At 33.9% G+C, this 27,317-nt stretch overlaps 1 protein-coding gene across 5 annotated transcripts in view; it reads right to left on the reverse strand.

The window, feature by feature from the left end:
• Positions 1–27,317, reverse strand: part of FSTL5 (follistatin like 5) — a 773,228-nt gene that overhangs the window by 619,868 nt on the left and 126,043 nt on the right. For 3 of the 5 annotated variants that reach the window (XM_007184135.3, XM_007184134.2, XM_007184136.2), the window contains one exon: positions 21,315–21,348. In XM_007184135.3, the coding sequence (XP_007184197.2) occupies positions 21,315–21,348 (34 nt within the window). The remainder of the gene's footprint in view (positions 1–21,314; positions 21,349–27,317) is intronic. The other 2 variants (XM_028167007.2, XM_028167006.2) reach the window with 1 other exon arrangement.

The following is a 27,317-nucleotide window of genomic DNA, read 5'->3' on the forward strand; positions in this document are numbered from 1 at the left end:
GAGAAATTCAGTTAAGACAGGAAATTAGAAGATTTTAATATGCTGGATGAGAAAGAAAACTACATAATTTAACACTTGCCAAAGCCATTTTATTGTATATTTCCAGACTCCAGAAGAAGCTGGTCTTGTCTCAACAGCCATTATCTGAGAAAGCAGAGTGTTCATAAGAGATTACTTTCTTCTCAGTTACATTAAACTCTGCACCGTAATTAACCTCTTGATAAGAGTCTTCTTCTGGTTGAAATTACCTTCAAAGATCATGGACTGGTGTAGATGAACTGGTGTCCTGGAGTGGCTGAAACAAAGCCCATTTTTACTGTATGACCTCCTTTCCTTGGATAGCATTGAGTTTCTGTTTTGGTCTTTGCCAATCCCAAATCCTAGGTTCTGAAAACATCATTCTGAGTGGAATAACTTTGGGTTCTAGAAATGAGCTTCTTTACGAAATTTCTTGGATGAGAATACAGACTTCGATCATCTTCGGACTCTCTAAAAGAGTGGCACACCGGACTTGATGTAGATCTAATGGAGATTCTGAGCCCGTGGGAGAACCGCCTCAACCCTGTGGCACACGGGCCCTCAGGCTGCTGCTGCTGAAAGAGGCTGTGTCCCAGCCAGGCTCAAGCTGGTCAGGAAAAGAAATGGGGGGAATTCTATTCTCTTTAGATTTAAAGGAGCTGGATAATTGATTTTCTTGAGTTTTAATCCCTTTGGCTTCTAGTGTCTTTGGATTTCTACTGACATGGGGACTTATTCTCCTGATTAAATTTCTTTAATGGCTTCCCCAGGCTTCAAATAAGAATGAGATTCATAACTGTATTTGAGGTATTTCTATCTTCTTGGCATTTCTGGAGTATCTTTCAAAAGTTATATAATCTCAATATGGAACTTTGGATGAAATATAGTTCACAACATGGCTGTGCTTAATTTGGGAAGGAAAAGAGAATAGGAATGGATTTTCAGATGTGAAGGGAGTAGTCTTAGAGCTAAAGCTATTTTTTCTGATCCATTTCAGCATCTTTTGGGGACAAAATCCACAGTAGCTGTCAGAACATTAGTAGCTCTGGTAGATACTGAGTTTGTGACTTCATGAAGTCTTATAACTGTCTCAATAAATTCCAGGGACGATGCTCACATTGTCGATTGAACATAGACTTAGTAATTTAGCTCAGTGGTTTAAAAGTCAGTTTAAAAAAATCTGGATGGAGGGGTTGGAAGTCCTCTCTGTTCTTATTCTCTAGTAAATTTCACTTTGAGTCAGTTTTTGCGAATGCCTGTGGGGTTTCCGCGTGCATGTTTCTCCCGCTGTGATTTTGATCTTAGGGCCTGTGGCGCACAGACCACATGCCAGATGGGCTGTATGCTACCATCCTGTAGATTATCTGCCTGCATGTTCGTTCGAGAATGACCAGACAACAGCCAAACTCTTTGCAACATCTCTCATCTCTCTCTGACCTCGTTCTTGTTTTTTTTTCAGATCAATTCACTAAAGGCTCAGAGCCCTAAAACAAAAGTGAAAGCACTTTTCTCTAATAAAGTGTCTTCTGATATTTCCAAATCCTATTACATCACACTAAAACCATTATAAAAGATATCTGTTACCAAAGACATGACCATGCAAAGGGGAAGTTGTGTTGGACGGGCAGGGGAGGCACTGAGATACAACGTACGATTTCCATGGCCATTTTTGAAGAGCAGTTTGAAGCAGGCTAATCTTAGAATACCTATAGCAGCCGTCTGCTGGAAGGCACATGGTTTTCTGCACTTTTTGGGTATTAGTTTATTTTCATACTTCCAGCAGACCACTTAACTAAATCAGCATCATTGGATCAACAGAGAGGATGTGGTCAACAAGAACTGTAAAATATGTTGGAGAAGGAGACGACGGTGGATAGTACTCTTTCCTAACATACAAAGATTTGATAACAAGTTCATGAAACTCAAGTTTTTCAAAATGGGGTTGTATCTCATGTAAACCATTGCTCTTCCAAATATAGTCCCCTTTTCTTAGCTTCCCCTAATGCAAATCTCCCTACTCATTGGACTTTCCTTAAGTGGTATTTTCCAGCTCATTACAGCTTCTCAAACAGTATTGAATGGGTTAAGCAGCTGGGTTCCCACCTTGAGCCCCTGGTTTTGGAGGATGACCTGGAGCCCTCCTTTGACTGTTTCCCTCTTGGCAAGGCAAGAAGTTCAAGCAAGGGACTAAGTCAAAGTTTGTGCCTTGCTACTCTTTGGGCCTTCTTCAGGGGGAATGGACTCTAGAATTCCCTAACCCTGACCCTGAGCCTACTTCTTGGACCTGCACAGGGCAGACTGTTTTGTTTTCTTTTTTGTTTTTAATTTTCAGAAGAGGTAAAGGGGTGGAATGGTCATGCAGGTAGGTGTGAAAGAAGAGGGCAGACCAAGGTGTATGGGGAGTGGGTGAAGTGTTCTATTAGTACTCTTGGTCCAGGACCCAAAAATGTTAGAATTGGGCCTGTTTAAAACAGGTGTTTATATCCAGAAAAGACCAAAACTCTAATCTGAAAAGATACATGCACTCCAATGTTCATAGCAGCACTATTTACAATAGCCAAGACAGGAAAACAACCTAAATGTCCATTGACAGATGAATGGATAAAGAAGATGTTGTACATATATACAATGGAATGCTACTCAGACATAAAAAGAATGAAATAGTGCCATTTTCAGCAACACGAACAGACCTAGAGATTATCATACTAAGCGAAGTCAGACAGAGAAAGAAAAGTATCGTAAAATCACTTATATGTGGAATCTATAAAAATGATACAAGTGAACTTATTTACAAAATGAATATAGACTCACAGACATAGAAAAAAAAAAAACTTATGGTTATAAAATGAGAAAGGGAGGAGAGGGATAAATTAGGAATTTGGGATTAACAGATATATACTACTACACATAAAATTGATAAACAATAAGGACCTACTGTATAGCACAGGGAACTATATTCAATATTTTATAATAACCTGTGATGGAAAAGAATCTGAAAAAGAATATATATATATATGAATCACTTTGCTGTACACCTGAAACATTGTAAATCAATTGTACTTCAATAAAAAATGTTATACAAAACAAAAACATACATTAAGTAAGACCTTGCAAGTGAATAAAAGTTGAACCAAACTTCGTAGATTTTACATTGTTCGAATATTGCTTTCCATTTAATTTCTCAACATCCTATTGGCATTTAACATTGTAGTTGATTGGTGATAGTAATTTGATAATTGTTTTATATGTGCAAGATTTTTATTCAGCAGTATATTGGATGGAGTTAACTCTTTTATATTTATGAGATGTTCTTGCTTAGTGCATATATTTAGTGCATCGTGGAAACCACAGTGCAGCTTAGATTATTTCTCCCTTCATGATTCTTGACCCTGAAGCCTACTTACTTTAATTTCTTTTTTGTAGACCTGTATAATATTTCTGTGTTTTACGTTTCTTTAATTTAAAAATAAAAAAGATCAGTGCCATCTGCCCACTCAGTGTTCCTTCTCAACTTCCAGAAAACTCGACAAAACCTTCTCAGTAAGCTCAGACCCAGTTCCTGTTCTCCGGGACCCACAGCTAACACACACTGAGGGAGCTGCACAGCCCCCTTCCTTATACTTCAGTCTGTACAGATTTGTCTTCTTCACTTACTGTCCCCATCTATTCCGTGCTGAATAATATGTTTAATAATAAAGCATGGAAAAAAGTTAACAATCTGTTCAAAGTCTAAATGGCCCACATAGTATTTATTGTGTGGGTGCAGTAATTGATCCACTGACATCTAAACCTAATCAGAGACTAAACTTTCTGTTGTTGGTTCTGTGACGCTTTGATGACATTACTCAAATTATTTTGGCCGGTACATTTGATTTTGCCAGTCAGCCAGGAGAATGCTTTTTCTCTCTGCATCTGAAATTTGGTGCTTTTTATGATATGGCACATATTTTTCCCCATTTGAGGAAAATGGAATTTTGGTGATCCATGTATAATCCCTAAAGTGTCTTATAAAATAAAAACAATTTGAACAGATCACAAATTTATGTATCTTTCTCATTAAAAATTTAGCAAAGCATAACATATGATCCAAATATCAATTCATTTTTTAACTCATAATGAAAATACATGATTCAACATTTGCAAACTTCAACTTTTGAAATTAAATGAAAATTTTATGTATGTCAGTAAATGTAAAAAGTTAATAATAGACTACATTGTTTTTCTAGATTATACATGTTAACAGATGACTGAAAGGGAATATATTTGCTATTGTTTAAATATAGAACACTGGTAATAGTAATTAACTTTGAGAAAAAATAATATCACATTTCTACTTAGAAATAGTCTAAATAATTCATCGTGGATTGCATTAAGTGCTTTTCTGTGAAAGTATACTGACATTTGTAACTGAATGTGTCTTCTAGTTCATTCATAATGTATTCACAAATATTTTTGGAATAGCTTTTATGAAGAACCCACCTGCCAGGGTTATAAGAGATACAAATCTGGGTAAGTCCTGATTTTAACCATAAAGAATCTGGCTGTGTATGTGTGTGTGTGTGTGTGTGTGTGTGTGTGTATGTCTGAGTGTGTGTAATAATGCATAGTAGCTTTTCAAAAGGTGGAAAGTGATTTAATTTTATATCTTTATGTATCTAAGTATATATGTATATTTATAAAGTTATTTCAAATATACTTCATTTATATATGAGCTTATGGAAATTATTATATATGATATTTAATACTATTTATAATATGGACATATATGTGTGTACATGCCTACATATATTCATAAACTGTAATTTGATTTAGTTTTAATAAACATTAATTGAATACCTATGAGTTTCCAGGTAATGTGCTAAGTACTTCTCATATATATTATTAGATTCACCATCTTATTTGGTCCTAAAAAGAAAAACTTTTTAAAAATCCTAAATTATAAATGAGAAATGTAAAGAGAAATGAAAAAAACATTATACAATTTAAACTTTTTTTTCAATTTGAATAAATAACACTGCACATTGATGTCTTGATTAACCAGGGTCATGGGACACAAGTCCTATGGATAAACTCACACTGTGAATAATACTAACGACTTAAGTTATTGAAAATACAGATTTAAAACAAATCTGTTTAGTGAAAATTAAGCCAGTATTTCGAAAAATGATGATTAAGCTCAGTGCTGTGAATGATATGGATGTTGAAAGGTATCCTTTTCCTTACAACAGATATTTTCTGCTCCCACTCAAGATAACTCATGATATAGTTATTAGACAGTTCTCCAAAGCTTAGTTCATATGTCAGATCACTCAGTAAATTATAATAATAGTATTTAAGCGGGCCATTTTTGAGTATTAACTATGTGCTGAAACTATTTCAAACACTTCTATTTGCAACCAGTTAACTCTCACAACAGAACAATCAGGTGGGTGCTATTAGTCGTCTGTCATTTAGGGCAGAGAAAGTCAAGGCTCAGGCTAATGAGGGGCTTGTTGGCAGTCTCATGGCCAGTGAATGCCCAAGCCAGGATCCCACCCATGCATTTGACCCTTGATCTCACTGCACTATGATTTGATTCTGCCTAACCGGGCAGAAGAGGATTAAGTCACTTCACACTCAATTAAAACAACAACAACAACAACAAAGAACAAACAAACAAAAAAGCATTTCAAATAAATTTATGTTTTTTCAGCACATATATAATGTGCTCTTTGCTGATTGAACCAAATGATTATTGCCTTATCAGACTTCTCATAAGAGGTAATTTAATGTTTTACTTTTGTTTATTTTATAATTGAAATTTAAGTAAATAAAATTAATCTTTCACTTGTTTAAATCACAGACCCTTTTTTTTTATTTTAAGGCAAAATTTAAAGTTTTTCTCCCATTTAACCTGTTCACATTTGTATTGGTTAGGAAGCATTAATTTTTCACACGGATTCTGACATTTAAATAATTAAACTATTCAAGTTTTGAAGGGATAAGACTTTTCTATCTTACAATGGACGCAATGTAATTTTTATTGGTTACTAGGCAGCTTCAAACAATGAACACATTCTCACATTTAGACTTACACAAAAATAGAAAGATTTCACTGTATTACATGTGCAGTAGGATGCTTGAGGATACTTGTTAGAATGGTAATCCAAGTAAAAGCAGTAAGTTTATTTTAAATGAAGTTTAAAGCATTTATTAGCTGTATAATTTTGCATGAGCTATTTAATATTCAAGATTCATTTTCCTTACATATGAACTTCTGTCTACTTCTCAGGGTTTTTTGATAGTTATAATAAGCTAAAGAAATAAAAATATGAACAGATATGTGGTACATGGTAAGAGATTGATATATATTCGTTCTCTTTTTAAGTCTTTGCAACAAACACAAAACACATGCAGAAAATAAATCACATCTATAATAACCTAATGTTGTGACTGTATTAATTTTATTATTTACATAAATTTTATTTATTATATGATCTACCATATAGATCATATAATTTATATTATATATTATTATGTATTATATATTAATGTGTATATTAACATTTTGTATTAACACTATATATATAATTTATATAATGTCCTTTATACTAAGATTTTTTAAGGAGAAACTTTAAACACTTTTTTATTAGAAATTATAATGGGATAATAATATTCGATCAATGCCTTTGATAGGAGAGAGATTTGCATAATAGAACAGAAGGATTACCACATAGAAAACCAGGAAACATGGTGATACTTCTAGAGTTGAACTATAAGCCTGTGTGTTCTAAGTCATCTTATCAAAGCACTGCTGCTTCATTACCCTGAGAAAATAAATTGATGAAGACCAAACAGGACCAAGAAATGATGTAGAGTCCTTTCCTTTTATGGATTCATGGGAATTACATCATGAAAATTACCATTTAATTCCCATGATTCAGAACCACTAGGAAGAGATTTGAAGGCAAGATTAAGAGACATGTATTTTGCAGAATCAGAAACGAGTTCTACTGTAAGGTTTGAAGGTTTGGTGGGGGGGATATTTAAACTGTCAGGGATGGAGTTTATCCTTTCATTGTATGCGTGTGCTTTTCATGGGATTTTAGAAGTTTTTTTTGTTTGTTTTTTAGAAAATAGCAACTATCTTTCCTGTGGCAGGGGCAGATTTACTAGGAGCTGCAGTCTAAAATCCAGGAAGACAAGATATTTGTCCTGTTTTGTCCACTACAGTATCTCCATGGCCAGGTCTGTGATTGGTACATAGTTGATACTCAACAGAAAAGTTTGAATAAGTGACTGTATGAGCCATCATCATATCTGGCTTAAGAATGTCCTACTGTTATGCTTGCCAGCTAGATAGGACCAGCTGGTTTTACATTTGCCTGAACAATGTATGTGTTTGCTCTGCAATTTGATTTTAACAACTTGTGCCTCCTGGCCGTCATTGCCTGCATCAGCTTTGCAGATAGGTTTGCTCCTGGAGTCTTTCCTGAAGATCTTGTAAATAGATCTGTGATAAACCCTTGGCTATTTACTTTTTCCATACCAGATACCCTAGTTGTAGTCCTAGAGTAGACTTGTCAATGAAAAAATGTTGCCTGCCATATCAGTAAACAAAGGTTGTTGCAGCTATTAAGCCATCTCATTACAGCTGCCCTGACGGTGAGCCCTGAGGGAACTCAGGATAGAAATAGGGTCCCCACCATCCATCACTCAGCCGCTGTGGCCACCACCCCCCGCCATGGTGCTCCCTGAGGAGGCTCAGGGTGAGAAAACACAGGATACTGACTCCAGATAGCTAAGGTGCATATCAAAGGAATGATTTCCGTGAGCCCAGATTCTCGCATTTTCCCATACCTAGAAAAGCACTAAATTCCTTAACTTGAGATGTCTGGTTTTCTTTAATTAATAGAAATCTTTTGATGTTCCTACCACCTTGTCTTTGTTGCAAAAACTCCTATATATCCTGGCTTCTCCCTGACCTCTTCCGAGCCGTCCCTCAGATCTACTGAGATGTGTCCCAGGCTTTCGTCCTCAGAATGTCTGATGAAAAAAACATACTCTCAAATTTAAGTTGTGTATTTTTTTTTTCAGTCGACAGACTTTGCATTGATCAAGGCTCTTTGTTACAGACAATAGAATCTGCACTAATTTAACTTAGGTTAGGGATATTTGTGAAAGAATATAGAAAATTGTTCACAGGGCTGAAGAGAAGGGATGTATACTAAGCTGTTAGAAAAACTTCTAGAACTCACCACAGAACTGAAATATCAAAGTTTACTACCTTTACTATAGTCAGGACTAAGCACATAAGGAAGCTATCACCCTAGTTGCTGGGTTCAGAACTACAATGTCTTTGTCATTACATGTGAAAGGAAAATGTCTTTCCCCCAAACTGTGCTTATTTCTCCAACAAGAATTTCATAAAAGGTCATACTTGCATGAATCTGATTGGAGAAACCTAAAACACATCCAGAAGCCTAACTGCAAGGGAATCCGGGAAATGTACCTTTTCATTTACTAGACACTGTAAAAAAAATCTATGAAAAGAAAGCAAGCTAATTGGTGTTTGAAATGGTTGTTGAGTGAACCAATTTACAGTACCTACTGCAAATCCTTTGCAAATTTTGAGAAAAAAGGATATACATGAATACTTCCAAAAGGAGAATACTGAAAGTTATTTTGCAGAAATAGATGCATATGTAAGAAATTTCTGAATCCACATATACCAAAATGTTAATGATGGTCATTTATAGATAGATACATTGCCAATAAAATTTACTCTCTTGTTAGTATATAATATTCTTTTGAGGGTTATATAAGATAATACATGGAAAGCACTTAGCAGAAGACCTGGCAGTAAAGAAGTAATGTTAACTATTCATATTTATATACATAACTATATATATTCATAACAATATATAGTTACCTGCACAGTAACATTCCAACACTGATCTATATATAGTTATATATGTATAACTATATATATTCAAATATATGTGTATGTATACATATATATTCACATATATGTATATATACACATATATACATATATACTTTATATATACATATATATATACACACACATATAAATCAAGATAAAGCAACTGAAGCACATTACATAGAGACATAGGGCCTGGCATTTATTAATTACACAGAAACTGTGAATTACTGTAATTATTCTTTTTAAGTTTCTGAATTCGTTTGACTTTTAAAATAACCACACATTAACACTGTGGAGAGAAAGAATATGGTATATGTATTTCTCTATGCATCTATCTACATTGACTTGCACTCCAGAGGATAATCAAGAAAAACAAACAAACAAAAAAAAGACTGTTGAATAATGATGCTCGTGGTGGTGTTGGCATTTATGAAGGTTTATTGAGTGGTATTTTTTGCTGCTACTACTCTAAATGCTCTGAGAGACAATTCCCTACGGTCTCTTGCATTTTTGTGTGTCTTCAGTGAAGAGATACTGACTGTATTTTATTCCAGACTTTTCTTCTCAGGGATTTTCTATAGTGAATATCTTCAGAAAATAGAAAGAGCACCTCCCTCTGGAGCCAGGGGTAAGTATGTTTCCTTGTCAAGTGTGACAGTAAAACGTCAGGCGTGCTTCCTGCCCATTATAAAATATTTGGTTTTCCTAAGCAGGGCAGGCAGAGGGAGTGGTCCTCTCCTACAACACAAACCGCTGCACATGCGTGCATCCTGAGGGCCTCTTCCCATCGCCCTGGGGGTTCAGCACAGGTGCTGGTACACTGGCAACTGCTATGGCTGTGAGGAAGAAACTTTGCCTCTGACACAGGAGCCTCCTGTCTTCTGCCAGAATCCAGAAAACTGTGAGGCTCCCATGTTGGTTTGTGAAGAGGGTAAACTCTCAGACTGTCTTTGGTAAGTTCTCTGTATTTAATAACTTGTTTAATCATCAAAAACAAACCTATCAAGAAGGAACCATCATTACCCACTTTTTACACATGGGGACATTAGTCCACCAAGGCCAGGTCATTTTCCATTGTCACACAGATATTTAGTGGTAGACTCAGGACTGAAAGTTACTCTGGTTCTGAAGCCTGAGTGTTAAACCACCAAGCAAAACTGATTTTATGATCATCGTGCAGTTCTCAGGTTTTTGTTCTGTTTGTTGAAAGGAAAAAAACTGAATAATAATTTCAGAAGAACTTGCAGCTTATCAAACTGGAAAACTGCTGAGCTTGTACCCAGTATTTCTCAATGCTATACCTATTAATCAGTATCAGCCTTCTGTCTAGCCTGGACAATCTCATCACACTAGCATTATTCCTGCCATCCAATTTGCTACTGATACTTTCCTAGTTTTAAATTCCTCTATGAATCCATTCTACTCTGTACTGATTTCTCCTTTGCTTCTCATCAACCTCACATTAATATGTAAACATGTATTTCACTAATGCCACAAGAACTGGAATAATCTCCCTTATTCTTCACCTCTCTGATTCCTCCCTGTTCTTCTAGACAAGATCTTGTCTCCCTATAAAAAGGAAAGGTGAACCTTTTCCAAAAGTCCATTCCCAGACCCCCTTCCTACCCCTCGCCTTACCCCCATGCTTGCACAGCATTCCGGCCTTTCTCTCTTAAAGAATCTATCACGCTTTTTTGGCAACTGTATTTATCAGTCCTAGGTCCCATCTCCCAGACTCACAGCCAGTATAACCTGCCTCATAACTTTGTCCTTAATTTCTCTGGCATCTAACTTTGCTTCTAATATTGAAATTAATAAATGTTAGTTGAACTAGGCTTTATTATAGAATGCAGTTGAACTGATATCTTCTTTTCTGAATTATTTGGACAGGCTGACATTACCACAAAATTTCTGACATAAAGCAGCACTTTCTAAATGAAACAGTAGCTAACTTAATAAGTCAGGGGGTTAAATTAGCTTTTTAAAATTTCTCATCCAGCATGCCACCGCAAAGATCCTGCATGCCGCCACAAGGACCCTGCGTGCCGCAACTAAGACCCAGCACAACCAATAAAAATAAATAAATAAATAGATAGATAGATAGATAGATAGATAGATAAATAAATAAATATTTTTAAAAAATAAACGTAACATTTCTCATAAATTTCTTCAAATTTAATATAAGCCATTAAGACATCAAATTAGTACCCTCAGAGCACAATACTTTACTTTCCAAAGAATAATCTTCTGTTTATGTTTATGTCCAAAGCAGTGTCCACTGCACTGTACTGTTATTTTTTTTTTCCCATGGAGCTGAATGCCTCATGCTAGGGACCTGATAAGAATGTCAGCCTAAGAATAAATATGACAGGATACCTAAAGATTATTTTATATCAGTAGGTCAGATATCTCAAGTATGGAAAATCTGTGGATTATAATTTAGAATTATGTAAAATAATGAGGCCAAGTCAATGTGTGTTGACCTCTAATCTTACCATTTTATGAAATTGAACATTATTTTTTTATAAATATGTGTCTACCACTGATAGATTAAAAACTGATTATAGACATTTCAAAACATGTTGAAATAAGAACTCACATAAACCAAGAGCTTTTCACTCCACTCAAAAGGTTTCTACACCTTATTTAATCCTTACAACAGCACTTGTGGTATATTATACTTACATTGCAGGTAAGAAAAGGAGATTAAGAGTCCTTAAGTGGGGGGATAAATAATTGAGCTTAAGTATGCTGAGGCTAAACCCCATGATATATCTTGAAAAGTGTGATATAACTCAGTGCTTCTCAAAATGTGGTTCTTGTAACTCCAGTGCTTTGAATGGTAATAGCTGTTTCCTGAAAGGTGGTCAATGCGGGAAAAGAAATCCTTGGTCAAATACAATTGTAAATGCTTAGTAAAGCAAAGGTAAGTATCACTAAAGGAGTATGTAAAAATTTCACAATACCACAGTGTATATTTGACCAGAGTTTTTCCATATTTTCCAATGTCCAGTGGATAAGGAATTCATGCACCAACTTAAGAAACAATTATATTAACTTTAGTAGAGTGATATGCATTATTTTCCAGTAAAAACATTTATATCTTTTTATCTAAGTAATTATTACCCACATAATGAGTTAAAACTATGAAATGCTGCTGAAAAATATTTAAAAGGAAAATTATTTGGTCTTTGACATAATAGGTAAAACTCCAAATTAACTAATCCATCATAGTTAGACAAAGAAATGTATGTCTACTTTGCCTCATAGAAGTCACTGAGTACAGTATCACTTACAGAGTTATAAATCCTTCTTATATAAAATATATATCCTTCATAATTCAAAAAAACCAAACAATTTACAAAATACTTAAATATTATGACATTAAATGTTAGGTTAAGACGTTGGGAAAAAAAGAAATATATATTTTAAAAATCCAAGTAAATATGGTTTATTAAGTAAAATCAAATTTCATGTTTAAAGTGCCAGGGGAGGCAAAGCCTAAAGGAAAAACTGATAGACCATATAGTTTTTCATTAGAGGATAAGACAGTGTCTTCTGCAAAAAAAAAGAAAAATATGCTACATTCATATGACCATTTCAAGAACCCCTCTTTCACAAAGGCTAACCATTGCAAGTAAGTGAAGTTACTGTTTCCAGCTAAATAAATGAAGCCATCAAACATAGTTTGGTTAATATTACTTGACGTTTCTTGAGACATGACGTTCAATTATTTCAGGAGACTGTGTGGGAATTTTTTTAAAAAAAATACTTAGGAAATCACTGAGCTCTGTTAAAAGTCTAAAATATCTTTATTTATTGGTAATTGAAAGGAAGATCCGTGTTGGATGTTACTGTGCAGGTAAAAAATAATAAGAAAAAACTATGTAAAGAAAAGCATGAACAATATTCATTTGATACTCCATGCAGAGTGAAATCATTATTTATTAGCGAAAAATTAAATCTAGTTATTCTGGGTTGTTTTCCCAACAACCTATTACACCTCGATTTCTTTTAGATAGCACTGCCTCCTGGTGGGCAAAGTGAGCTGCAAAATTAATCATCCTGAAACCAAAATAAATGACCCATTGAATGGGATGATTTATGAATATCTTTTAGAAAGCTAGAGAATGTATGCAAAATGGAGGGGGAAAGATGATGTGTTTGGCATAATATAAATTGAGCCTTTCTTGGCATAAATGAGAAACACAATCAGATACTTCTGAAACCTCTTCTGGTTGATGAGAATAGCATCATTAGGTAGAGGTGGATGTCTGTCTTCCTGCTGCTGGGGCAGGACGACATGCATCAAGAGCATCTAAAATTGGACCAAATTGTTTAAATGAATCTTTTTAAGAATGGAGGATGAATATTACCTTAATTCACAGAGAAAAGTTATCACTGACATTGAAATCTTTACTACTAAAAAGTTATGTAGGAAATCATTTGGGGGCATTATTTAGATTATTTGCAGTGAATATATTTCCATTAATTATTTTTTCTTTTATGGAGTTATACATTAGAACTTAAACTGTTATATGTTTCAAAGTTTGTCAAAGTAACAATTATTATCTTATATATACAATGGCTTCCAGAATTTGCATCTATGTGTTATCATTTTTGTTTCCAAACCTCATTCACTTTAAAACAAAAACTCACATCACTCACATAAAGAGATATGATCACTTTGTTTAATAGTGAAAGATCAGAAATAGAACAATTTTCAGCTAATGAAATCAGAGAAGACTGCCAATGTGTTTATAATAATTGAAAATTACATTTTAAATTGATTTATCACTGAACAATCAATTTATATTGTTAAGTGTAAAATGAAATGGATTGAAATATTTGAGGTTCTCATATAAGCAATTAAAGAGTTGCTAGTCAATCATACACTATTAAGTTGTGCATATAGGACATTGATACTTTGCTGCTAGGTACTCAATAATTACTTATGAGAATACATTTTGCCCCCATTTAATTTCAAAAGTCCATTTTAAGTAAACAGAGTGCAAAGAGAATTGTTCTGCTATAATGCAATTGCTATGGCATATAATGTATACAAAACAAATATTGTTCCTTCACATTCTTTTACAGCATTTATTTTTTAAGATTATTATCACAAGTCTGCCATAAGTACACTTGTCTGGGGTTTATCCAGCATTGCTCTTTGCCAAAAACAAAAAAATAAACAAACCTATGGATCATTCAGTTGACGTATTCTAGAGGTGAGTTTTCTTGTCTTTTGGTGCTTGGACTTTCTAAGGATTATAACTATTGACTATGATAGAAAGAACGCCACAGTTTTCATAAATCCTACAAATGATTATTTCTCTCAGCAATAGCTTTCTAAACTGAATACCGAAGAACCTAACATTCATAATGTATGATGCTGCAATCCATTAAAAATATACTGACTCTCATATTGAGCTCCATGAGCTATTTGTATATTTGGGAGGTTAATTCTTTATCTGTTGTTTCATTTGCAAATATTTTCTCCCATTTTGAGGGTTGTCTTTTTTGTCTTGTTTATGGTTTCCTTTCCAGTTAAAAAATGGGCAGAAGACCTAAATAGACATTTCACCAAGGAAGACATACAGATGGCCAAGAGGCACATGAAAAGATGCTCAACATCACTAATCATTAGAGAAATACAAATCAAAACTACAATGAGGTATCACCTCACACTGGTCAGAATGGCCACTTATCAAAACATCTAGAAACAATAAATGCTGGAAAGGGTGTGGTGAAAAGGGAAACCTCTTGCACTGTTGGTGGGAATGTAAATTGGTACAACCAGTATGGAAAACAGTATGGAGGTTCCTTAAAAAACTAAAAATAGAACTACCATATAGCCCAGGAATCCCACTACTGGGCATATACCCTGAGAAAACCGTAATTCAAAAAGAGTCATGTAAAAAAAAAAAAAAAAAAAAAAAGAGTCATGTACCACAATGTTCATTGCAGCTCTATTTACAGTAGCCAGGACCTGGAAGCAACCTAAGTGTCCATCATCAGATGAATGGATAAAGAAGATGTGGCACATATATACAATGGAATATTAGCCAGCCATAAAAAGAAATGAAATTGAGTTATTTGTAGTGAAGTGGATGGACCTAGAGTCTGTCATACAGAGCAAAGTAAGTCAGAAAGAGAAAAACAAATACTGTATGCTAACATATATATATATATGGAATCTAAAAAAAAAAAAAAAATTTGTACTGATGAACCTAGTTATAGGGCAGGAACAAAGAGGTAGACATAGAGAATGGACTTGAGGACATGGGGTGGGAGGGCGAAGCTGGGGTGAAGTGAGAGTAGCATCGACATACATACACTACGGAATTTAAAACAGTTGGCTAGTGGGAAGCAGCAGCATAGCACAGGGAGATGGGCTTGTTGCTTTGCGATGACCTAGAGGGGTGGGATAGGGAGGATGGGAGGGAGGCTCAAGAGGGAGGGGATATGTACATGTGTATGCATATGGCTGATTTGCTTTGTTGTGCAACAGAAATTAAAACAGTATTGTGAAGCAATTATTAATAAAGATCTATTTAAAAAATATATAGTGACTGTATTTCAGTTAATGGTAAGAGTCTCCATTTCAGGTATTACTAATTGTGCTGGCTATATTTTGTTTCCTAAACATAAAGAAATGAAATAATTAGACAAAACAGTCTCATAAAGGGCTCATATACATGCATGACTGTCTTTCAGTTTTACATGATATTTTCATTTGTTAATGTAATATATCCAATGGCCTTTATGAATAAGAATTTGAAGGTCAATTTCTATCCACTCACTGTTCCTGACTAGCTACCTGAGCTTGAAGAAGTGAGCTGACCTCAGGAGCTCTGTGAAATTATTCTAATGAAGGAGCTCTGAATATTCAGGCAGCCCAAATGAGGAGTTTAGCATTCCAATCTCATAGCAATGCCCCTTCAGCCTGACTGAGATATAATTCCTGTATATATCAGATTATTTTTAGTGTTCTCAGTTACCAATTTTGTGATGTAGGAAATAAAGGAGAATCTGAACCCATGAGTGTTTAAAAATAAGTAGAAGGTAGCTTGTATGTGCATTTATGTGTATAAAGACTGCAGGTTTCATAGTTCTTTAATAGCATTTACTGTCCCAAACACACTCTTTTAATTCAATCAAGTATGGTCTTAACATAATGTTTTCCGTTATTGCTCAATGTATGTAAGAAGTTATGTACCTTAGGAAGAGCAATTTTGCAGCTTACTTTTTTCATATACACAAATGTGTATGACATAATATTTGCCATTTAGAACTTATTGACTCATAGACTTTTGCATCATAAGTGCTTGTAATAATAGCATTGTCCAATGTCCTTATAGAAGTATAAGCCTTAGAGTTTCAGACACGTAAAGGACTTTTGATATCACAAGGTATGTTTCGCTAATATTTACCATAAAAGAGAAACTGCTTCCGGAGGGGTTAAGTCACTTGTAAAAGATCATAAGTATTTAGTGAACAAGCTTGCATAATTCTTACATATGTCCCTTAGAATATTACTATGTTGCATTTACCATTATCTATTTTCTTCTTAAAGCTACAAAGCACGGAGCAGATTTTATAAATTAGCAGGAAAATATTTGTGACCATGATGTTAAAGAAAAATAATGCATAAGTAATAAAATTCATATGTATCAAATCCATGAAAATGTAAAAAACATTGCTAATAACAGTATGTTGAATTTACCTAACATAAGTTGGTAATTGGGTAAATAAACTATGATCCCTTTTAAAATAGAATGAGAATGATAATATTGATCTGAATTATTTACTTTGGATGTGATTTCTCAAAATGTGGGCATATTTGGATTCTAAATCTTAACTAATAATGCGTGTTTGACTATTAAAATGAGATACTATATGTAAAAAGCACAGTGTCTGACATCAATTAGATATTTAACAAAACAGAGAAGATAATAATATAACATGTAAACGATTATTAGGGAACGGACTTTAGTCCTCAGTCTCCCCCAAATGTAGAGTCTTAACAAAAATATAACTAGTAATGAAAGGGGAACATACTTTATTTTTAACCCTTCTGAATGGGAAGAGCCAAGAATATCCACTTGAGGAAAGAGGAGGTGGGAAACTGTGTGTTAAAAGCAATCGAATCTCTTTGGTGAATGGACATTCTTTTATTGACAGAAGAGGGTGAAGCCAATACTGAGGAGCATGTCACAGCATAACCACGTGTGAACTTTCCACAGTGATTTCATCCTTCTGATTGTAGTAAAACTTCATACTATTTTGGAGTAGTAAAAACTTGACAGAATTTTTAAGCTATTTGTCAAGCATGGCTTATTTAAATTTTCCTCCAAAACTGTTACTGTTTTATCACTAAGAACTCTAGAGAGATGCTCTAAAATAGACACACATGAACCAGTCACAAATTAAAATACTTACCTGAGAAACACTGGCAGATGATAATTGATTTGTTGTGATCTTTACAGTAGAAATGATTTCTTGATAATATTTATACAATTCTCAATGGGTTTTAAACACATAATGTGCTCTGTTTAATTTAGCTGTAATGTCACTGGAGAACAGTATGAAAGATGGTTTCCTGAATAGTTGATCTTTCTTTCAAACCTGTGTAACTGTCTTTATTTCTCTGCTATAATCTTTAATGTAACTTTAAAGAAGGACATCTTAATTGTAAACCTCAAAATTGTGTACTAAATAGAGGTTAGTCTTTGTCTCATTTAACAACAGGCAATATAAAGATGAAAATTAGTGGAGAATCCATACTAACTATTGAACCAAAATTCATCTTCAGTTGAATTCCATATAGATATAATTTTAGAATATGTAAAATATGGATTTGTATGACATTCCAAAATAATATTAGAATAAGAGCATGTGAGTGTCAAATAATCAATTAGAGATAGAATTGCAAGTTTCCAAACATTTCAATGTATATCTCTATGTACACAGAAAAATGAGAGATTGGTTCTCATTGTAGTACTTTGTGAATTAATGTAATTTCAGGTCACTGATATCATGAGGTTGGGATTGTTGCTTCAAGCAGAAACAGGAACCGAATGCAAGAAATTAGAAGACAAAAGACTCTGTGTATACATTCTTGACAATGTAATGAATGGGTTCTGGCAAATAAGGTTACCAGTTAGTCAGGAAGTCAGAGAATTACTAGCTGAGAATTGTTTGCTAAGATCAAATGAGGCCATAGCTCACACTTCAACTATTAGTGACCAAGAAATGTATTTACTATTCAGAATTTTTGTTATTTAATAATGAGTAAGCTATTGCTTCTATGACAGTTTTTTCTTCTTAATATAGATTTAAAAATATTTAAATGACCATTCATAAGTTCTAGTAAGATAATATTGTAAGATGATTCCCATAAGTATTCAAGAAAAAATGTAGAGTTCCTCTAAGCAGAGCTAGGCAACAAGTCCTGATATAACCATATATCTACTTAAAATTCAGTAGTCTAGCAGACATTATGTCAAGGTTCTGAACCATGTGTCAGCCAATAACAATGAAAGAAGTGGCAAGCATCATCTTGAAAATTTTATTACATTATAAAAAGAAAACATGTTCCCAGTCAATAGTTGGAAAAAAAACCTAATTTCTACTATTTCAGATGATATAATTTATGTACTGCAAGGCAATAAAGCATCAAAAAGAAAGCTATATTAAACTTATTTCAACTATAACAGAATTATAAATATGATTTAAGATTATTCTGAAACACTGGGCCCCTCTGTAAGAAGGAAGATGTGCACTCAGTATGCTTAAAATGCAAATATCATTTAAATGAACATCACACTTCACCTCTTAGAATAGAAATTCCCTTTTGCAACACAAAAGTACAAAACTTTGAGTTAATATGAGTATTTTGAGGAAAAATAAATGTAATAATTTCATATATAAAATAACAAGACATACTTCAGTTTGATGAAAAAGAACATAGTTTGGGAATCCCTCAAAGGGCAGTTTTACATAATTCATTTGAATAAAATATACCAAGCAATATTTTAAAAAGTATGTCCTTTCATATTCTTCAGTAATATAGATGCTTACAGATGACCAAACAAGGAAAAAATTGTGTCAGTCAATTGTGTGAAAATGTGCAGAGAAGATTATATTTGAACTTAAGTAAGCAAAACTGCTGTCATCAATCTAGCCACCCTCGAAAGTGTAACAATCCTTTCATCATTTCAGGAATACATGTAATCTTTGTAGCTTTCTCCACAGTTATATTTTAAAATTTATTTGTGTATAACTCCAAAAAACTCTAAAAAATTTTTCCTGTGCCAAAAGCATGGAATCAAACAGGACAATTGTCAACAGGCACAAGAAAAATGCTCAACATCGCTAATAATTAGAGAAATGCAAATCAAAGCTACAATGAGATACCACCAAACACGGGTCAGAATGGAAATCATTAAAAAGACTACAAACAACAAATGCTGGAGAGGGTGTGGAGAAAAGGGAATCCTGCTATACTGTTGGTGGGGATGTAAATTGGTGCAGCCACTACGAAGAATAGTGTGGAGGTTCCTCAAAAAACTAAAAATAGAGCTGCTGTATTATCCAGCAATCCCATGGTTGGGCATATATCCGGACAAAGCTGTAATTCAAAACAACACATGCACTCCTATGTTAATAGCAGCACTATTACAATGGCCAAGACATGAAAACAACCTAAATGTTCATCGACAGATGAATGGATAAAGAACATGTGAGATATATATATATATATATATATAAAATGGAATATATATATAATGGAATATTACTCAGCCATAAAAAGAATAATGCAATTTTCAGCAACATGGATGGACCTGGAGATTATCATACTAAGTGAAATAAGTCAGACAGAGAAAGACAAATACCATATGGTATCACTTATATGTGGAATCTAAAATATGACACAAATGAACCTATCTATGAAACAGAAACAGACTCACAGAGAACAGACTTGTGGTTGCCAAGGGGGAGAGGGGTGGGCAAAGGGAAAAATCAGGAATTTGGGATTAACAGATAGAAACTACTACATACAAAATAGATAAACAACAAGTTCCTAAAGTGTAGCACAGGGAAATATACTCAATATCCTGTGATAAACTATATGGAAAAGAAAATGAAAAAGAATGTACATATATAAATATATATATATATGTATGTATATAAAACTGAATCACTTTGCTGTACAGCAGAAATTAACACAACATAGTCAATCAACTATACTTCAATAAAATAAATTAAAAACAAAACAAAACAAAACAAGGCAATTGTGCTTTGCTCCATTGTCAGGCTTGGGACTACTACACCTTGGAGAAGGGATAGGTGGGCAAGGATACCCAAAACATAGAATAAAAATGGAGAGACCAGAAGGATTACCCCTGGAAAAATCTGTGAAGTTCTATCATGATGAGCAGGAGCACACACTAATGGAAACATTTTGTTGAAGGATTACAATCTACTTAGGGTAATTTATTATCTCAGTGAGTGCATTTCAAAACTTAAGATTGTCTTTATGGTGTAAAGAACCTTCCTGTGTCTGACTAGGATTGACTATGCCATATCACCAACTTTTAATATATAAATACATATTTTCTTGATTTTTCAGAGAATATAAAGTGAGATAGCAGTGACTAAATAGTTCAGTCTCTACAAAACATATTTTGAAAAGGTTCATCTGCTAAATCATAGATGTGACAGAACACCAACTTTTTTTTTTTTTTTAATTTTCTTCCTTCTAGCTTATTTAATTTTTAAACATATTTGTTGGAGTATAATTGCTTTACAATTGTGTGTTAGTTTCTGCTGTATAACAAAGTGAATCAGCTATGCATACACATATATCCACATATCTCCTCCCTCTTGAATCTCTCTCCCACCCTCCCTATCCCACACCTCTAGGTGGTCGCAAAGCACCAAGCTAATCTCCCTGTGCTATGCGGCTTCTTCCCACTAGCTATCTATTTTACATTTGGTAGTGTATACAAGTCCATGTCACTCTCTCACTTCTCTCCAGCTCACCCTTCCCCTTCCCTGAGTCCTCAAGTCCATGGACAATGGTTGGTGGAAGAATTCAATGAGAACAACTCAGGGAATAAACAGAAAATTGTGTCGAAGTTGCCAAAAGCACTATTGAAGAAAAGAAATCTTGATAGAGAATCTTCAATGGCTTTGGGGAATTCCCAAAGGGTTCACAATGGTTTTAAAATCATGTTGAAGATTTTGAAGTCCCATTGTTTTCTCATTTTTAACTATAATTTCAAAGTAGCATCATCTTTTTTTTTCCTTCTCCTATACTTACACAAATGTATAAAACTATGATTGTAAAATAGTCACTCCTTACCTTTGATTCTTGAATGTTCTTGACTTTTTTCCTGCTGGAAATAAAGCAAAAATAGTTCAAAATTTGTAAGTATTTTATCAACAGGCTGATATAAAGTATCACTATAAGTAAAGACTTGTCAAAATATTTTCTTGTACATATACCCAGGAGTTACCATAACACAATTCTCAACTTAAAAAATACTTATGTCAAATCTTTTATCAAAGCAGTAATCATTCTTAGTGGACATAAATTTTTCTAAGAAACCAATGCATTGTAAGAATATGGATTTATAAATAAATGCCTAATAAATAATAAATAAATTATTATGTCCTAAAAAGGTCTTGGTTCATTCCATTTAATTCCAATGACGTCTTCAGAATCTGCTTTCAATGTCTCTATGTTAATCATGAAATTTTGGTGGGAAAAAAGGATTAAAGGCAAACAGTGGATAATTCACTAAAAATAAAAAAAAAAAAAAACACAAGAGATGTTTCAACAGTCTTTCCTTCAGTTTAGCTTAGAATTCACCCCTGTCTCGCTTCTCTGAGGTTAAAGTTGACAACAATTCTATTATTTATTCAAAGCTGCTTCAGTCAGACCTGTCTTTCAATTTGACATACTCCTTATTAGTTACCAGGCAACCCCAGAAGAATTAGCTTGCTTTCAAGTTTTTAAGTAGAAATTGTACACTCTGTAACTTCTCGATTCATATTCAAGCACAGTTTATTCTGTCTAAAAGTTTCAGGGTCTCATACTAAAAATAATTTTGAAATATGTTTCTAACAAAATGTCTCACACATACACAGAGAACTGCAGAATTGCATGAATGCTAATAAATTTTGGTAAAATTTATAAACACATTAAAAAATATAAAGAACTTATTTTAAGGCAAGCACTCATCCCAGAGTCAGATTATGATAATAAAAATGGATATTGACAAATGTATATTTACTGAAACAGCCAACCCTATGTATAATTCTATTAGACTAAAACTTTGTACTCTGTCTCTTATTCTAACCCATCCAGGCTTTGTGATTAAATTATGTACTGTCCTTTGTTAATTAATTGATTTTTTTTCAGTTCTGATGTATTTTTAATTTAGAGTATTTGTTGTTCATTTAAACTAAAATTTAAATATGAAATACAAATTTATGTATATTATATAAATAAATATAAATTACTTGCTTTAAAAGTACATTATTTTTTCATAATTTTAGGTCAAGCTGGTTTAAATTTTCCAAGTGGGTATTGAGGAAGAGAAAAATCTGTCTCTCTCTCTCTCATCTTTTGCCATTTTCTCATTCATTTAATCATTCATTCTTTCAACAAATTTGCATAGATCACTTCTATGTGCCAGACACTGCCCCAAGTGATAAGACTATGAAGGATGAAAAAACCAACAAAAAATTATGTCCTGTTGGAACCTAATTATTACATAAATGGTAATAAATTATATTTAGAAAAAGATATACCCTAAAAGGAGTTATTTTGTAGTGAATGACTGCAATTTTACACAGGTGTATAATGATAAATAATTTTTGAATAGAATTCTGAGTGAGATGAGATGATATAACTGGGGAAAACATGTTTTAGGAGAGAAAAACAACTGCAAACTTCCTGAGATACAGGAGGTCTTGGCATTGTCAAAAATACCAAGGAGACCTGTGTAACAGGGCAGGCTGAGTGAGGGGAGTTTTGTAGGAAGTTCAATCAAGGAGGCAACAGGGGCAGAGAGACTAGCACTGCGGTCCCTGGTTATTTCTTTGGTTTTTGCACTGACAGAGCTGAAAAAAACATGGAGAGTTTCTTCTCAGAGGACTAACATTATCTGAGTTACATTTCAGTAGAATCACTCTGGCTATTGAGAATATTTTGAACAAGGGAAGGACAAAATTAGAGGGACCAGTAGAGGAGGTGTTGCAGGAATCCTGGTGGGAGGTGATAATGGCTCAGAAAGGAGTGGTGCCAGTGGAGTTGGAATTTCAGTTAGAGCTGGAGAGGTCTGTTGATAGAATAAGTGTTGGGTGTGAGATACAGTGCATAAAAGGGTGATCTCAAGTGTCTAAGCCAGTAGAAGAATGGCATTACCTCTAAGATAAGGAAGATGGCCAAATAAGAAACACTTTTATCCCTTCTTGGCTTGCCTTCTGGTACTGTCCCGCTTTGTTCATTTTTCTCTTGTCTGGCTACCCCTGTTCTATCTCCTGTACTGATCCCTTCTTGTCTCCTTAATTTCTAACTACTAGTTTCCTAGACACTGAGCCCTTATCTTTCTTCTATACACCTCATTCCTTTGGTGATCTTTTCTACTCTTCTGGCTTTAAGTGCCATATTTTCCTAAGGACTCTCAATTTACATCACTAGCTAATCCTCAATATTGTACTTCAGATTCAAAGATTCAGCTTTACTTATTTATTTTTTTAACATCTTTATTGGAGTATAATTGCTTTACAATGGTGTGCCAGCTTCTGCTTTATAACAAAGTGAATCAGCTATACATATACATATGTCCCCATATCTCCTCCCTCTTGCATCTCCCTCCTACCCTCCCTATCCCACCCCTTTAGGTGGTCACAAAGCACCGAGCTGATCTCCCTGTACTATGCAGCTGCTTCCCACTAGCTACCTATTTTACATTTGGTAGTATATATAAGTCCATGCAACTCTCTCACTTCGTCCCAGCTTACCCTTCCCCCTCCCCGTGGAATCTAAAAAGAAAAAAAAAAAATGTTTATGAAGAACCTAGGGGCAGGACAGGAATAAAGACGCAGTTGTAGAGAATGGACTTGAGGACTCAGCTTTATTTTTGACATCTCTACTTGATTATCTAATAACAGCCTATCTATCATGTCTAAAACTAAACTTCTGATGTTCCCTGACTTCTTTGATCATCTTTCTCATCTTCTTCATCTCTCCATCTTCCTTGTTGTTTGGACACTTAAAGTAATCCTTCTCTGTCTCTTAAGAGTAAAGAGCTTGACATTTTCAGGGGTTTGACATTTGACTCTGATTTTACTTTGAATATCACTCTGAGGATGCAAAGTAGGATGATGGTCAAAATACCTGGAACTTATGGGAGATATTTTAACAAGTTGCATAAATTTAGAAATCACCAGCCTATGTATAAATCATCAGTACTGCATCTGGAGAACATATAATAGAATTGAATCATCTAGAACTGAATATTGTAAACAATATAAGAAAAATATAAAGTCGAATTAACCAACAAAAGAGAATGGAAGGATAGACAAATTATAGGAGAACAAACAGGAGAACATGGAATCATGGAATACAAGGGAATATATTATGTAAGTGGGAAATTTTCAATAGTATAGAATTATTATGACTGCTTTAGCAAAATTAGATCTAAGGCAATGCCCTTCAGATGAACTGACATATATGGAATCACTGATTTAAAAATAAATACATTTTTGATGTTGTTTGGGCTTGGAAGTAAAACTGAAGTTATTCATTGAAGGAGAGGGTAATTGAGAAATATATGAAGTAGTAAAAATGGAATGAGTGAAACACAGCTGGGAAAGAAAGGTCTAGGATGGTGTGTAGCTGAAGAGTGAAGGGAGGTCCACAGAGGTATAGTGTTTGTTTTGCTCACTTGTCTTTTTGTTTTATTTTGTATAAATTTATAATATATTATTTACATAAGTGAGAATTGAGAAAGTCTAAATGATAGGAGATACATAGTAGAAATGGAGAGGATTAACATAAAAGGAAGAGATGATTAGACTAATTTTATAAGGTTATTGAAAAAGTAGATATGATACAGAACATAAGTGGGGACAAAATTTAGTTAGAAAGACAACCAGTTGCTCTAATGTAACCGGTGGGCATAGGAAGGCATGGTTATAAACGCAGGAGTTTTGTAGGTTTGATATGATGAATTAAACATGTTCAATCTGTGATGATTTATTTTCTTTATGTAATAGAAGAAAAGTCTCCTGAGTGGTGAAGTAGGATGGCTTGTCAGAAATTTGTGGAGATAGCGTAGATTTTAAATGCACTGGTTTTTGTGAGGTTAGTTGAGTAAAACAGCTTGGTGTTTTTGAAATCTTAACTGAGTTTTGCCATTGTAAATATATAGTGACTTATTTTAACTATAGTCAAATAGGCTTAGCACTCACCGATATTGTATTTTATTTTATTATTTTCTTAACACTCAATTCTCTATTTGTACAATTGTATGTAATTATAAATTACCAATGAAATATCCTTAAAAATTTTACAAATGGTAAATGTTTAAGAAGCCTGCATTTACAGAAGTTAAATTAATGATTAATTTAATTTTATGGACTGGGAAGAGTAGGAAGAGACTTGTAACGTAAAAGGGATAAACTACCTCATTTATTCCTAAACGTGTATTAGAACCTTGTCAGTGTAAGTGTGTGTGTGTGTGTGTGTGTGTGTATACACATATATGTATAATTTAGGATTTTCAAAGTAATAACTGTTCCAATTTGTTTCTATCACTAAAATATTGCATTGTTCACTAAGCAATATGTATTATCCACAATTTTATTTTACAAACTATTACTTTATATTTTAAATGTTAATTTTTAAATGAGGAAATGTTAAGAAAAAAACTATAATTATTTAATTATGCGATAAGTCTTAAGAGATCAGAAAAATTTTTTACCCTGTCTGCATGATACTTTTGAGAACCATTCTTACATTATGAAAACTTAGGTCTTGTCCATAATAGAAGAAGTGCCAATCTCTTGGTATATCTCTATTTTAATATTCTTCCAAAAGGTTTTCTGACAAAGTGGTCTTGTCTTAAAATAAGAAATATATATTTGGCTACGTATCAAAGCTAAATCAAAGCAAACGATTCATGTTTTACTTCATACCACACCATTTCTTGGAAGAATCCCAAAGTGCTATCTTTATTACATAAATAGACTACGTGAAATCCAGCTCAATAGTAGAAATGGGCAAACAGATCCTTTCAGACAGTATGTTAAAGATTAGCAAAGACAATCTGGACAGAAGTATGGATTCAGAAGAAACACATGATTGTAAGATATGATTTCTTAAATATTAAACAAAATACAACAAAATGAGTGGAACATAGCTAAGCCAGGGTAAAATTAAGTCAAGCTGGAAGCAGTAACTTTTAAAATGAGATGTGGTGGTCAGTCCTAAAATATTTAAGCAAACTAAGATATAGCCAAATAACATCAATGCACAGCAACCTGTGCAGAATTTAAATGGGCAGAATGTTATCACTCTAGAAGATATTATTAAGAATGTTTCTTATCTAGTATTTGGATTTTGGTATGACATTTATTAACATCTGATGATGGCTATATCATAAAAATGTATGTCTTATGATCAAACACTAAAACTAAATATCTGGCTATGACAACTTCAAGCATAATTTATCTTGTTTCTTCCTTCTGGCTGTGAAGCACATGCTCTCTGGGAAGAGAAGAAACCACCTGAATCCTGAGTGCATCATGTCCATCATAACAGCATTGAGTTATAATCATCAGACTATCAGTGAATTGTCCTCCAATTCCATGTTATAAAGCTTAAATCACTTTAAGGAAAAGGCATGAAGCCTATACAGGTAATACCCATGGATACCCTTTTTTTTTTTTAATTGCATATGTATGATATTAGAATAATGAGACTCCTTATATGCTCTTTGGTCAATATTAGGAATCCCACAGGCTTCCCTTCACACAGAGGGGTGTAGAATGAAACAGGTGCAGCTAGAATTAAATTGGTTCCTTAGAAAAGTAAACAGATTGTCTCTCTGTCTCACTTAATCTTTCATTGGAATACACATGATAATAACCACTCTATACTATCAATACATGAGGGAAGTAGGGGTCATCAAGGGTGCAAAATGCAAGAGTCTTCCCTCCTTTAATACAAGAGTAATGAAGAAAAGATTTCTGGGTCGCTATGGTTTTTCCTCAGCCCCGTGTGACTCAGTTTGCATTTGGCCATTAATTAAAAGCTATGGTAAGCCCATGCTACCTAGATAATTAACATGAT

Source organism: Balaenoptera acutorostrata, chromosome 5 (assembly GCF_949987535.1).
Source record: "Balaenoptera acutorostrata chromosome 5, mBalAcu1.1, whole genome shotgun sequence".
Taxonomy (NCBI): domain Eukaryota; kingdom Metazoa; phylum Chordata; class Mammalia; order Artiodactyla; family Balaenopteridae; genus Balaenoptera; species Balaenoptera acutorostrata.